The 14,853-nt window shown below is 61.2% G+C and overlaps 1 protein-coding gene across 1 annotated transcript; it reads right to left on the bottom strand.

Moving 5' to 3' along the window:
* Positions 1–1,060: 1,060 nt before the first annotated feature.
* Positions 1,061–13,084, bottom strand: LOC115651305 (zinc finger and SCAN domain-containing protein 2-like). The gene is made up of 5 exons (XM_030562240.1): positions 12,353–13,084; positions 11,404–11,530; positions 8,457–9,495; positions 3,418–3,545; positions 1,061–3,079 (listed from the first exon to the last, which is right to left on the bottom strand). Exons 1-5 carry the CDS (start codon positions 12,758–12,760, stop codon positions 1,575–1,577), a joined length of 3,207 nt encoding a protein of 1,068 aa, XP_030418100.1. The 5' UTR covers positions 12,761–13,084; the 3' UTR covers positions 1,061–1,574.
* Between the last annotated feature and the right edge of the window lie 1,769 nt (positions 13,085–14,853).

Here is a 14,853-nt window from a genome sequence, read left to right on the forward strand (position 1 = left end):
CTGCCTGGGATGATTTAGTTGGGGTTGGTCCTGCTCTGAGCAGGGGGTTGGACTAGATACCTCCTGAGGTCCCTTCCAACCCTGCTATTCTATGATTCTATGATGGGGGTGGCAGGGATGAAAGGTTTCATGGTGGTTGAAAATGGCACTCCGAGTGGAATGTTGGGGGTCCGAGGGTTCTGTGGCAGCTAGGGACAGAATGCTGGGGGCGTGAGGGTTCCAAGGCAGAATGCTAGGGGCCTGAGGGTTCCATGGTGACTGGGGGTGGAATGTTGGGGGACCGAGGGTTCTGTGGCAGCTATGGGCAGAATGCTGGGGGCGTGAGGGTTCCAGGGCAGAATGCTGGGAGCCTAAGGGTTCCATGGCAACTGGGAGTGGAATGTTGGGGGTCCGAGGGTTCTGTGGCAGCTAGGGGCAGAATGCTGGGGGCATGAGGGTTCCAGGGCAGAATGCTGGGGGCCTGAGGGTTCCATGGCGACTGGGGATGGAATTTTAAGACCCAAAGGTTCCAGGGTAGTCTGCAGGGGAAAACCACACAACTGGGATGGACTCAAGTCTCAGCCCTGGTACTGAATCTATGTGAGCAGATGTGTGGGCAGCAGCCAGCACCACAGGATCCTGGTCCCTGACTGAGGCCTGGAGATGCTACTATAATACAAAGAGTAACAGCTCCCGGCTCTTACAGAGCATCATTCATTCCTAGATCCCTGTGCTATACAACAGAGCTAATTAGCGTCATCCTGGCCGTGCAGATGGGGAAACCAAGGCATTGGGGGTGGGGGGTGGAGTGACTTGCCTCTGATTTCACAGCAAGTGAGCACCAGAGCTTAGAACCCAGAAGTCCTAACTCCCTGCCTTGGTCCCTCCCCCCACTCAAACTCCTTCCCCTCCCAGAGCCAGGGATAGAACCTAGGAGTCCTGACTCCTGATCCAGTACCCAGCTCACTAAATATACACCAAGCCCACCACCTCACTGGTCTAACCACTCTCATCTGCAGCCCTTTGCATGTCAACAGCATGACCCAGCCACTGCCCCTGCAAAGCCGCCACGGACCACATGTGAGGGAGATACTGGGAGTTTATTATTTTCAGACAGAAGTAGAAAACAGACAATGGATAAAAAATGTCCTTGTGCCCATCACGACAGACAGACCTGGGAGTCTGGCGACATACACATCAGCCCTTGGGGACTAGCTCAGGTGGGGCTAATGGCACCGGGAAATGGGTTGCCCTTCACCTTGGAGCATCCATCTCTCTTGCCTCGTGGGGAGCAGCCCCCCACTCCTCGCTGGCCCCGGGAGAGGGGAAGGAGCAGAGACCAAGGCACAGAGAGGGCGAGATCCAGTTAGTGACAGGACAGTCCTCCTGGAACAGGCTGGGCCTATGAGCGTTAATAATTCCTGCTGAGTGGAGGATGGTGAAGGGGGAGACGCCCCCACCCCGTGCTCTTTGCCCCCAGCTCCAGTGCAGAGGGGATTCCTGGTGCAGAGACGACTACTCCTCGTGACACCCAAATCCAGCCACGCTGAATCAGCAGATGGCAGCCAGCAACACCCTGCTCCCACCCGCCTCTATCACTCCGGCTCCTCTTTGATCTGCACGTCCAGCTCCGCGTCCCATGTCCCAGGAGGCAGCACCAGCACCTCCCCCACCTCATCCTCCTCGTCGTCCTCATCCCGCGGCTGGATGAAAGGGTCCCGGTAGATCCGGGCCCCGCCAGGCCCTGTCAGCGGGTCGCTCTCCTTGGTGTGGGTGCGCTGGTGCTGGGTGAGGGCAGAGCCCTGGGAGAAGCTTCGCCCGCACTGGGGGCAAGGGTAGGGGCGCTCGCCGGTGTGCACCCGCTGGTGCTGGATGAGGGTGGAGCCCTGGGAGAAGGCTTTCCCGCACTGGGAGCAGACGTAGGGTTTCTCTCCTGTGTGGGTACGGCCGTGCTGGGCCAGGGCCGAGCTGTGCTTGAAAGCTTTCCCGCACTGGCCGCAGCGGTAGGGCCGCTCCCCGGTGTGGATGCGCTCGTGCCGCTTGAGGGCTGAGAGGTCTCCAAAGCGCTTGCCACAGGCCCCGCAGCCGTACGGGGTCTCCCCGGTGTGGATGCGCTGGTGGGTGGCCAGCGCCGAGCTCTGGCTGAAGCCTTTGCCGCAGTCAGTGCAGCGGTAGGGCCGCTCCCCGGTGTGAACCCGCTGGTGCCGCTTGAGGGCCTTGCGGTCGCTGAAGCGCTTCTGGCACTCCGGGCACGGGAAAGGGCGCTCCCCGGTGTGCAGCCGCTGGTGGGTGATGAGGGCAGAGCTCACGCTGAAGCTGCGCCCGCAGTCGCCGCAGACGTAGGGGCGCTCGCCGGTGTGGGTGCACCGGTGCAGCACTAGGGAGGAGCGCTGGCTGAAGCCCTTCCCACACTGCGGGCAGCCGTACGGCCGCTCCCCGGTGTGCACCCGCTGGTGCTCCCGCAGCGACGAGCCGCGCCGGAAGCCCTTCCCGCACTCAGGGCAGATGTGGGGCTTCCCGCTGTGGATCACCGCGTGGCCCGCCAGCGCCGCCGCCTCCCCGAAGCGCCGGCCACACTCGGGGCACTTGTAGGGCAGCTCCCCTGTGTGGCTGCTCTGGTGCCGCAGCAGGTTGGTGCGGCTGCTGTAGGCTTCCCCGCAGTGGGTGCAGACGTGGGGCTTCTCCGCGGCGTGGACGCGGCCATGGCGGGTTAGGTGCTCCTTGTGGCGGAAGCTCTTCCCGCACTCAGCACATGGGTACGGCTTGGCGCCGCTGTGGATACGCTGGTGGCGCAGGAGGTTGGAGCTGTTGGTGAAGCCCTTCCCGCAGTCGGGGCACTGGTAGGGTCGCTCCCCTGTGTGGGTGCGTTCATGCTTGACGAACTCCGAGTCCTTGGCGAAGCTCTTCCCGCAGTCCCCGCAGATGATGGGCCCCTCGCGGGAGGAGCGGCCTGGCGGGGCCACTTCACCATCCCGCTTCGCCCGCCTCTGCAGGCCCAATTCACCAGCCTTCCCGCCCTTGGGGCTCTGGGATGGCCCAAGCGGCTCTGCTCCTCCAGGTCCTTCCCACAGGGGAATTTCCTCCTCCGTCCCGGTACCTGCTGGGAGAGAGAGAGAATCCAGCTGGGGCTTGTTCCCTGTGCCGGAGAGAGAACAGGCAGCAAAGGGAGTGGAAAACCAGCTGGGCAGGAAGCAAAATCCCCCCAAACCCTTCCCCAGAGGGGAGAGGAAGAGCCAGGTCTGCCCCAGTGGCCCAACGTAACCCCAAGCAGCTCACTGCACCTCTCCACCCCAGAAAGGAACTGGCTGCCACCTGCCAGCCAGCAAAGCTTAGCTCAGGCACTGCGGGTGAGAGCTGTTAGCCCAGAGAGCTGCTGTTTGAGCTCTGGCATCATGGTCCTGCATCTGGTGCATGCACTGCCCAGCCCCCACTGGTTACCCGTTTCCTGCTGTGCTTCGGGATCCTCTGGATGCTCAGCAGGCGACTGGTTCTCTGCTGTCAGGGGTGTATTTTGCTCCATCTCATCCTGGGATGGGCTGCCCGGCTGCGCCATCGAATCTTGGGCCCTGGAAACACCCAAAGACACCAGTCACCACGGAGCCAGGACCGAGAAGAACTGGGGAGAGGGGTCTTCATTGAGAGGCACAAATAGCCAAGGGCCATGAAGAAATTTTCAGCTCCCTGCCCATCTCAGAGGCCCAGCTGGCTGGAGGGACCCGGCTCTCACGAGCCAGCAGACTGGGGTTAGATGTGAATACAGCAGGCTGGTTACACAGTGCCCCCATTACAGCCCTGCCAGTGACCCTCACTCCCAACCCACAGCCCCTGCTATGCCAGCCCTGGGCTCCCTCCCACCCCCACAGCCTTGTCGGTGCACCTCACTCCCAACCCGCAGCCCCTGCCAGCCCAGCCCTGGGCTCCCTCTCACCCCCATAGCCCTGCTGGTGCCCCTCAATCCTGACCCACAGCCCCTGCCAGCCCAGCCCTGGGCTCTCTCCCACCCCCACAGCCCTGTCGGTGCCCCTCACTCCCGACCCGCAGCCCCTGCCAGCCCAGCCCTGGGCTCCTCCACACACAGCCGTGCTGGAGCCCCTCAATCCTGACCCACAGCCCCTGCCAGCCCAGCCCTGGGCTCTCTCCCACCCCCACAGCCCTGTCGGTGCCCCTCACTCCCGACCCGCAGCCCCTGCCAGCCCAGCCCTGGGCTCCTCCACACACAGCCCTGCTGGAGCCCCTCAATCCTGACCCACAGCCCCTGCCAGCCCAGTCCTGGGCTCCCTCCCACCCCCATAGCCTTGCGGGTGCCCCTCAATCCCGACCCACAGCCCCTGCCAGCCCAGCCCTGGGCTCCTCCACACACAGCCCTGCCGGTGCCCCTCAATCCCAACCCACAGCCCCTGCCAGCCCAGCCCTGGGCTCCTCCACACACAGCCCTGCCGGTACCGCTCAATCCCGACCCACAGCCCCTGCCAGCCCAGCCCTGGGCTCTCTCCCACTCCCACACCCCTGTCGGTGCCCCTCACTCCCGACCCGCAACCACTGCCAGCCCAGCCCTGGGCTCCTCCACACACAGCCCTGCTGGTGCCGCTCAATCCCTACCCATAGCCCCTGCCAGCCCAGTCCTGGGCTCCCTCCCACCCCCACAGCCCTGCGGGTGCCCCTCAATCCCGACCCACAGCCCCTGCCAGCCCAGCCCTGGGCTCCTCCACACACAGCCCTGCCAGTGCCCCTCAATCCCGACCCGCAGCCCCTGCCAGCCCAGCCCTGGGCTCCTCCACACACAGCCGTGCTGGAGCCCCTCAATCCTGACCCACAGCCCCTGCCAGCCCAGCCCTGGGCTCTCTCCCACCCCCACAGCCCTGTCGGTGCCCCTCACTCCCGACCCGCAGCCCCTGCCAGCCCAGCCCTGGGCTCCTCCACACACAGCCCTGCTGGAGCCCCTCAATCCTGACCCACAGCCCCTGCCAGCCCAGTCCTGGGCTCCCTCCCACCCCCATAGCCTTGCGGGTGCCCCTCAATCCCGACCCACAGCCCCTGCCAGCCCAGCCCTGGGCTCCTCCACACACAGCCCTGCCGGTGCCCCTCAATCCCAACCCACAGCCCCTGCCAGCCCAGCCCTGGGCTCCTCCACACACAGCCCTGCCGGTACCCCTCAATCCCGACCCACAGCCCCTGCCAACCCAGCCCTGGGCTCTCTCCCACTCCCACAGCCCTGTCGGTGCCCCTCACTCCCGACCCGCAACCACTGCCAGCCCAGCCCTGGGCTCCTCCACACACAGCCCTGCTGGTGCCGCTCAATCCCGACCCATAGCCCCTGCCAGCCCAGTCCTGGGCTCCCTCCCACCCCCACAGCCCTGCGGGTGCCCCTCAATCCCGACCCACAGCCCCTGCCAGCCCAGCCCTGGGCTCCTCCACACACAGCCCTGCCGGTGCCCCTCAATCCCGACCCACAGCCCCTGCCAGCCCAGCCCTGGGCTCCTCCACACACAGCCCTGCTGGAGCCCCTCAATCCTGACCCACAGCCTCTGCCAACCCAGCCCTGGGCTCCTCCACACACAGCCCTGCCGGTGCCCCTCAATCCCGACCCACAGCCCCTGCCAGCCCAGCCCTGGGCTCCTCCACACACAGCCCTGCCGGTGCCCCTCAATCCCGACCCACAGCCCCTGCCAGCCCAGCCCTGGGCTCCTCCACACACAGCCCTGCCGGTACCCCTCAATCCCGACCCACAGCCCCTGCCAACCCAGCCCTGGGCTCTCCCCACAAAGCTCCCTACTAGCCCAGTCTCCTTGCCGTGGTTGCTTGCTCCGGGCAGCGATCTGCTGCCTCTGTTGCTGTTTCTCTCAATCCCCGGGGCTGCCTCTTGCTGGGACTCTGGGTCTCCCCTGTGCTTGGAGGGGGGCCACGCCGGGGGGCTTTTCACAACCCCAGATCCAGTGCCTGGGGACCCACGTGCCTGCCCAGGGCGCTCAGCCCTGGGGCTGCGGAGCAGCTTCGTAGTCAGTGGCTTTTGCAGCAGGAAGTCGCTCGCTTCGCTGCCTCCTCCCCTTCCCCCTTGGCTTGCAGCTCTATGGTTTTAACCCGCTAGATCCGAGCGCCTTGCGGGACCCCTCTATAAACAGCCCCTGCACCACATCCCAGAGGTGGCTGCATTTTTCAGTGCCGGCTGGGCCATGCTCAATAAAACCCTCTCTGTGGCTCCTTTCCAGGGCCACCCAGAGGATTCAGGGGGCCAGGGGCAAAGCAATTTTGGGGGCCCCTTCCATAGAAAAAAGTTGCAATACTATAGAATACTGTATTCCCATGGGGGCCCCTGAGGGGCCCAGGGCAAATGGCCCCACTTGCCCCCCCTCTGGGTGGCCCTGCTCCCTTCCACGCCAGAGTGGCCGCCCGCCCCTCATTGTCTAGCGCCAGCCTCCATAACACAGCAGGGAGAGAAAGGTCCCTTTCGGGGTGATGGGTCTCTGGGGGCACTCCAGGGGTTACCTGGATTTTGCCACGTTACTATAGTGTGGCTCTGTGGCGCCCCCCCAGTGGCTGAGGAGGTCACTGTTGCAGCCTATCGTTTAGCTTGGGCCCGAGACTGGCCCAGGTTGTGTTTTGGTTGCATTTCCTCACATGACATCATCTTTAATTAAAGATTAATCTTTACAGCCTGGAGACTCCAGGTCAGTCCTGAAGAGTTGGCAAGCCAATGCCGGACGCTCACGCTGTTGGATCCTGAGGTCACAGGTTCAACTCCCGCGCTGACCCAGCTTGGGACTTAGCGCCAGCAAGCACTTGGAGCTAGGTGGGCCGGTGGAGGAGTTTCAGCTGCCCATTCCCATTGTGGGCTGTTCGTTACCTCCTGCACCCTTGGGGGTTGGACTAGGTGACCTCCTGAGGTTCCTTCCAACCCTGATATTCCATAATGCAGGAGCAGCTCTCAACTTTTCCAGATGACTGGACCCCTTTCAGGAGTCTGATTTGTCTTGCGTACCCTGAAGTTTCACCTCCACTTAAAAATGACTTAAAAACACCCCAGAAGCGGCCAGCAGCAGGTTCAGCTCCTAGGTGGAGGCATACAATCTGCTCCATGCAGCTCTCACCTGCAGACACCGCCCCCCAGCACCTGTTGCCTCAGAACCACTCAATGGGAGTAGAGCCAGTACTTGGGGGCACGGGCAGCATTGAGAGCCCCCTCCCCTTCCCCCCCCAGGAGCTGGATCTGCTGCTGGCTGCTTCCAGGGCACAGCACGGTGTCAGAACAGGCAGGGACTAGCCTGCCTGAGCCGGGCAGCACCATCGATGGGACTTTTAATGGCCCGGTTGGCGGTGCTAACCAGAGCCGCCGCGACCCTGTGCCTGACGTTCCACAACCCGCAGTTCAAAAACCATTGATCTAGTGCCTGAGCTAAAGGTGGGCAATTAAGTCGGGGACAGCAGCAGACTCCTGCATGGCCCAGCCCCCACAGGGGACTAGTCTGGGGTACAGGGAGATCCAGGGTTAAGGGCGCTGTGTTTACATGGGAAAATGGGGAGCAGCACTTGGGCCAGTGGAGGATCTAATGCAACCAGCTGGGGTAACCCAGACTCACGCCCAGCTGCATGCACACAGGTGGATTCTGCACTCCCAGAACCTCCCTCCCTCTCCCAGTGACCTCCCTGGAAATCCTGCCCCCCCAGGCTAGGCTGTTCTCAAGGAATGAGGTAAGGCGAGCACAGAACAGTGGGGGGTTAGGGGGCAAACCCCGGGAGGGGGGCAACACAAAGGACACAGAGAGCTGGGCCAGTTTCTTTATTGCATTGGGACAATTAACCCTGATCACCCACTGAGAAAGCAGAGAGTCAAGATGGAGCTGAGACCCTAGGGAGCTTCTCCGGCTGCTTGGGAGCCAGGATGGGATGTCCCTGGCTGCCAGTGAGCTCTAAGCGTTGTGAAGAGAGGAGCAGGGTGCTGGAAATGCCTCCGTGGGGAAGGATTCTCCCCTCCTGCCTGGAAGCGTCCGTCTGTCCAGCTATAAAGGCGATTAAGGAACCGGTCTCTGGGGGGCTAGGCGGGCATGGAAGGTCTCACTAACATTTGTGAAGAAGACTAAGCACATTTGAAGTGGCCAGGACAGGCCCCATGTCCCATCTCCAACCTCCATCCTGTGGCTGGCTCAGAGTTGGTGCCCCCTAGAGGGGAAAGGCCCCATGACCCACTCCCTGCCCCCTGAGGCAGCCCGTTGTCCAGTCTTCAGTCTTTAAGTGCCACCATAGTACAAATAATACCAATAAAAGAGAAATGAAGCCTGCAGCCTCTCCCCGGTGTCTCTCAGGCGAGCGTCTCTCTGGCCAAGATCACTGTCGCTCTCCCACACACGGCCTCCCCCAGAGGCGACATTTCTCTCAGGGACGGTGGCCTCCGTGAAGTCCTGTAACGCTTTCTCCTGGCGGGCTAAGGCGTCTTTCCATAGGAGCCTATGTTCCCGCCCCATGCCAACATCCCCCTCCTTTCTCAGCCCATAGGTACGTCCCCAGTCCTCCACTGTGGCCCTGGCGCAGGCGAGCGGGCGCCCAGCTGTAGCTGCAGCATCACCCACATCTGGCCAGGTGAAGGGCCCTGCTCCGGGAGGAACCGCAGGTGCTGTACCAGCCTGGGCCCTGCGGCATCGCCGGCTCCCTCGCCGCGCAGGTGGGTGCGCTGATGCTTGACCAGGGTGGCTTTCTGGGTGAAGCGCTTCCCACACTGGGCGCAGGGGAAGGGGCGCTCACCGGTGTGGGTGCGCCGGTGCTGCGCCAGGTTGGCGTTGACACTGAAGCTCTTGCCACAGTCGGGGCAGGTGAAGGGCTTCTCTCCGGTGTGGACGCGCTGGTGCAGCAGCAGGGTGGAGCTCTGGCGGAAGCTCTTGCCACACTCCCCGCAGGTGTAGGCCCGCGCCGTGTGCCGCGCCTGGTGCCGCAGACACCGGGCCACGTCGGCGAAGGCCTTGCCGCACTCGGCGCAGCGGAAGGGGCGCTCGCGGCTGTGGGTGTTCTGGTGGCGGAGCAGCTTGGAGCTCTCGCGGAAGCTCTTGCCGCACTCGGGGCAGCGGAAGGGGCGCTCGCCGGTGTGGGTGCGCTCGTGCTTGCGCAGGTTGGAGCTGTGGCTGAAGCGCTTGCCGCACTGGGGGCACCCGTGGGGCTTCTCCCCGGTGTGGGTGGTCTGGTGCTTCTTCAGGTTGGAGCTGTTGCTGAAGGTCTTGCCACACACGGCGCAGGCGTTGGGGCGCCTGGCCTTGGGGGTCTTAGCCGGGGGGTCCCCCCGTGGCCGGCACGCCCCACCTTGGTTCTCGCCCCTGCAGTCGGACCGATCGAGTCTCCCCTCCATTGGAGTCTCGAGGCCAGAGAAATTCATTTCATGCTCAGTGGATGAGTTCAGTCCATTACCCAGGGGGTTTCCCTGCTGCTGTCCCGCTCCACCAGCATCTCCCTGCTTGGCGCTCCGGGACGTCCCATGTGTCTTCGCTTCCACAGACCCCTCCTGCTGGGGATTCCCCTCCTCTGCACTGGCACCTGCTGGGAGAGAGAGAGAGAATCCAGCCAGGGGTTGTTCCCTGTGCGGGGAAGAGAGGGGGCAGCAAAGGGGTTTGTTGCAGAGCAGAAAACCTGATGGGCAGGGAGTGAAACCCCCAAACCCTTTCCCAGAGGGGAAGAGGAGGGGCTGGGTCTGCCCCAGTGGCCCAGCTGAGCCCTCAGAGAAAGGCTGGGGGAGAGGAGGGCTCCTGCTGGGGTGGGAGCTGGGAATGACACCTGCCGTGAGGACAGGGCACCTGCTGGGGATGACACTGAGTGAGATGAGACAGAACAGGGAGGCTCCTGGCAGCTTTGCTGGGATCCCAGCTGTTCCCTTCACTCCTGGACAGTCTCTGAGCCTGTGTGACACACTGACCCCTTGGCAAAGGGTCCCCTGTTCTTTGCAAACAAATCTCACCTGAGACCTGTCAAACTCATTATACCAAAGGCATTGCCTGGCATGATAATTGTCCATAAAGGGAACATGTACGGTATCTACAGAAAGCTTGTAATGTGTCACGAGTCATAACCATTGTGAGATGTACATGCAGTTAATATTTAAGGAATAATTTATTTCTATTGACAGGACACTATAGGACTTTGAATAGAAATTAGTCACCAGGGGATAAGTCTCCAGGATGACCTGTTCAGGGAAGAGGGTGTTGCCACCCTGCCCTGTCTAGCCAATTCAAGGCTCAATTGTTTAGCCTTGTGCAACACTGAGGTCTTATCTACACTTCAAATGCTGCAGCGGCATAGCTGCGCATCAGTGCAGACACTCCCTGCGCCGGTGGGAGAGGTACTCCAGGTGGTAGCTGGATCAGTGGAAGAATTCTTTTGTCAGCCTAGCACTGGCTACACGTGGATTTAGGTCCACTGAACTGTCATTCAGGGGTGTGGATTTTCCACATCCCTCTCTGACATAGTTAAGATGACCTAATTTTCTAGTGTAGACCAGGCCTAAGACCATCCATGGAAAACCATCAGAAGCACCTGAAGGTAAACAAAGGAACATTACAACATGACAGGGGTTCACCCCGTCTATGAACAGAAACAAAAGACTGTTCCAGCACAACAGAGGAGGGAGAGATCCCCTGGATCCATTCACTGAGGAACCCCTTGTGGAGCAGGTGTGTTTTCATGAACATTTGGATCCTGGCTCTTGTGAAATAAGTCAGTTCTGCAACAGACATAACGGGGGGAGGGAGCACCCACAAGTGTGCATCCAGGATCCCATTTCCTGATTTTGTTTTGTGTTGTATCCAGCTGTTTCTATCCCCCTCTCTCATCTCTAGTTCAATATTTACCCTTTCTTCAATAATCCTAGTTTTGCTTTATTAGAAGCACTCACAAGGACTGGATGACTTTAGAGGAGCAGCAATATAAGGTACAATTAGTAATGTAGGGTACCCTGCTCCTGTGAGGCAGAGGGGATTTCTGTGAGAAGCCAGTGTCAGGGGTTGGATATTACAGGAGAACAATCCAAAGGGACCGGGGAGCACCTCTTGTTAAGCTGCAGGGCAGAGATAGGGCTGGCATAGCCTGGAGGGGAGCACTTGAGTGGCTAACAGGAGTTAACCTCCGGTCACCACAGGCAAGAATTCCTCACACTGGCGGCAAGGAGTTACAGAGCAATTCCCAGCCCTGGGTGCCCCAAGAACCGTCACAGCCAATGTGACGGTTTCCCATCAGGAGTGTCATGTCCAGTTGGGAAATGGAAATTCTGCTCTGGAGAAAGCAAAGGGGTCGGAATCGTGTGGCTGGCGCAAGATCAACAGCACTCATGCTTCCCACCGGGAGCTGTATTGTAAGAGCAACAATCTCTGTGCTGCGGGGTCTGGGGGCTCCAGGGGCTGATCCCCCAGAAAGAGCACCCCAGCTCCTGATCCCAGAGGGGAAGCAGCTCCTCACCCGGCGAGATCAGAGTCTCTTCCTCCTCCTCCTTAATCTCCCTGCAGATCTTGCCATGTTCTGAGGACAGCGCTGCCCGCTCTGCCCCGGACGAACACGCAGCCTCCTTCTCCCACGTCACTGGCTCCTGGAACAACAAAGGCACCCCCGTCAGCACTGTCAGCCACATACCCCATGCTCCCCATCAGTGAACAGAGCTGACCAGACAAGGGAAATCCCTGTCTGCCGAAAATGTTGCGTTTTTTGACGTTTTTACCCCCAATTAGGGTTCTTTTTTTTTTTTTTTTTAAAGAGGCTTTTTTCTGGGGAAGGGTTTTTAACAGAAAAGTCCATTCAAGGAGAACTGAGAGGAAGTTTTTCAGCTTCCCAGCCACCAGACAGAGCACCTCACAGCCTTTGCCCACAGCTATGGGGTGGAGAAGATGACAGCCATGACTCTCTGCCTCCTCCTTCACTCCAGGAAGCAGGGGATTGATCACCTGGGTTCTCTTCCTCTCTGGTCCCAGAGCGAGATGTGTGAGAAGAGGAGGCTTTCACCAAGGCAACCCTCCCAGAAAGTTTTTTGTCAATTTCATTTGCGGAAAGTGACTGTGATGAGAGACTTGTGGGCAGGGAGTGAGGAATCTACACTGAGATTATTCCCAATAGAAAAAAAAAAATCAACATTTCCCCACAAAACTGAAATTTTTCCCCAGGGACAACTTTGGTTGGGCAAAATGGGCATTTTTCATCAGAAAAATCATCTCCACAAAATATTTTCCCCAGTAGCTCTACTAACAGAGGAAAGGTCCCATGTCCCATTCCCAGACCCCCTTCAGCTAAGCAGTCACCGCCCTCCACCCATGGGTGGATTGGAGCTGGCGCCCCCTAGAGGGGAGAGGCCCTGTGTCTCATTCCCTGATGACAAGTATCAGAGGGACTCCCTGATGATTTCACATCTGTAAATTACCTCCTGCTGTGGCCATATTCTGGGCTTTTGCTTGGCTAACTGGAAACCCTCTGCCAGCGCCATGGCCTGCTCCCCGGTCTGGGGGTGACACTCCCCCACCCAGCTCTGGATCTCCTGGGGCAGGATGCTCAGGAACTGCTCCAGCACCAACAGGTCTAGCATCTGCTCCTTGGAGCGCTGCTCTGGCCTCAGCCACGCCCGGGAGAGGAGGCAGAGGTGGCCATATGCCTCCCGGGGCCCCTCAGCCTCCTGGTAACAGAACCTCCTGAAGCGCAGACGATGCATCTCCATGTCGACGGGTCCATGTGCATCTGGCTCCTCCACTTCCTCTTTGGGAACCAGGCCACATCCTGGTGGGGGCTGGAACTGGGGCCTGAGAGCGGCTAGGGGAGCCACCTGGGCAGCCATGGCCTGTCTCTGAGCTGGATCACAGCCGTATCTCCCTGGGGATCGCCTGGCATCAGCAATGGACCCCCTGCAGCACCATCTGTACAGGGGTGCAGGACATGTCCAAGGGGGGATGAGATCAGCCCAGGGGATGATCACCTATAGGGAGAGAAATTAGAGCCACAGAAGGAACGAGACACACAGGAACAGCCCCCCTCAGCTCCAGTGTTGTGAGGAGAGAGACAGACCCAGCGCAGGCGACCCCAAGGTTTGTGGCTCTTTCTTGATCTCCTAGGAATTTCTACCCACTTAAGGAATCCAGGACTCCTGACTCCCAGATCCAACCCCCACTACCTCCCTCCTCACTCTAACCCCCCAGCCCCCACTCCCCTCCCAGAGCTGGGGACAGAACCCAGGAGTCCTGGCCCCCAGCCCCTACTCCCCTCCCAGGGCCAGGGAGAGAACTCAGGAGTCCTGGCTCCCAGCCCCCACAGCTCTAACCCCTTCAATCCCCACTCCCCCCTAGAGCCGGGGAGAGAACCCAGGAGTCCTGGCCCCCAGCCCCACCCCCAGAGCCGGGGAGAGAACCCAGGAGTCCTGGCCCCCAGCCTCCACTCCCCTCCCCGGGCCAGGGATAGAACCCAGGAGTCCTGGCTCCCAGCCCCTACACCCCTCCTAGAACCGGGGAGAGAACTCAGGAGTCCTGGCTCCCAGCCCCCACAGCTCTAACCCCACCAATCCCCACTCCCCTCCCAGAGCCAGGGAGAGAACCCAGGAGTCCTGGCTCCCAGCCCCCACAGCTCTAACCCCCCAGCCCGCCCTCCCCTCCCAGAGCTGGGGAGAGAATCCAGGAGTCCTAGCCCCTCCCAGAGCCGGGAAGAGAACCCAGGAGTTCTAGCTCCCAGCCCCCGCAGCTCTAACCCCCCAGCCCCCACTCCCCTGCCAGAGCCAGGGAGAGAACCCAAGAGTCCTGGCTCCCAGCCCCCACAGCTTTAACCCCTTCAATCCCCACTCCCCTCCCAGAGCCGGGGAGAGAACCCAGGAGTCCTGGCCCCCAGCCCCCAATCCCCTCCCAGAACCGGGAAAAGAACTCAGGAGTTCTAGCTCCCAGCCCCCACTCCCCTCCCAGAGCCAGGGAGAGAACCCAGGAGTCCTGCCCTCCAGCCCCCAATCCCCTCCCAGAGCCAGGGAGAGAACCCAGGAGTCCTGGCTCCCAGCCCCCACAGCTCTAACCCCCCAGCCCGCACTCCCCTCCCAGAGCCGGGGAGAGAACCCAGGAGTCCTGGCTCCCAGCCCCCAATCCCCTTCCAGAGCTAGGAAGAGAACCCAGGAGTCCTGCCCCCCAGCCCAGAGCCGGGGAGAGAACCCAGGAGTCCTGGCTCCCAGCCCCCACAGCTCTAACCCCCCAGCCCGCCCTCCCCTCCCAGAGCCGGGGAGAGAACCCAGGAGTCCGGGCTCTTTGGACAATGGGTGCCCCACCCTGAGGGTGGCATCGCTCAGCTGGGGTCCGGACACCCCCTGTCCGGGAGCGGGGCTCACTCACCTCCCGGAGGGAGGGGCGCCGAGCTCAGGAAGTGCCTGGCTCCGGCGCAGCAGGGCCATGGGGTCCGGGAGTGGCCCAGCCACCTGCCACTCAAGAGGGGACGGGGCTGCTGCCATTGGAGCAGCTGCATGTCCATCACGGCATAGCCCTCGCCCCCCGTTTGCACTCATCGCTGGCTCCGGAGCCAGGTCACCCTTCCTGACCCTCGCCCACTGGAGCCCCTCCCACCCCACTCCTGAGAGCCCAGGAGCCCCCACCCCCTCCAGAGCCAGGGATAGAACCCAGGAGTCCTACGTCCCAGCCCCAGCCCCACCCACTAGATTCCCATCCCCAAGCTGGGGATAGAGTCCTAACTCCAGTCGCTTAAAGGAGGGGTGGGGGTAGGAGCCCCCTCTATTGTGTCCAGTTTTGGGGCCCCCACTGCAGAAGGGATGTGAACAAATTGCAGTGAGTCCAGTGGAGGGCAACGAACATGGTTAGGGGGATGGAGCACATGATTTACGAGGCGAGGCTGAGGGAACTGGGATTATTTAGTCTGCAAAAGAGAAGAATGAGGGGGGATTTGATAGCT

Source organism: Gopherus evgoodei, chromosome 4, assembly GCF_007399415.2.
Source record: "Gopherus evgoodei ecotype Sinaloan lineage chromosome 4, rGopEvg1_v1.p, whole genome shotgun sequence".
Classification (NCBI taxonomy): Eukaryota; Metazoa; Chordata; order Testudines; family Testudinidae; genus Gopherus; species Gopherus evgoodei.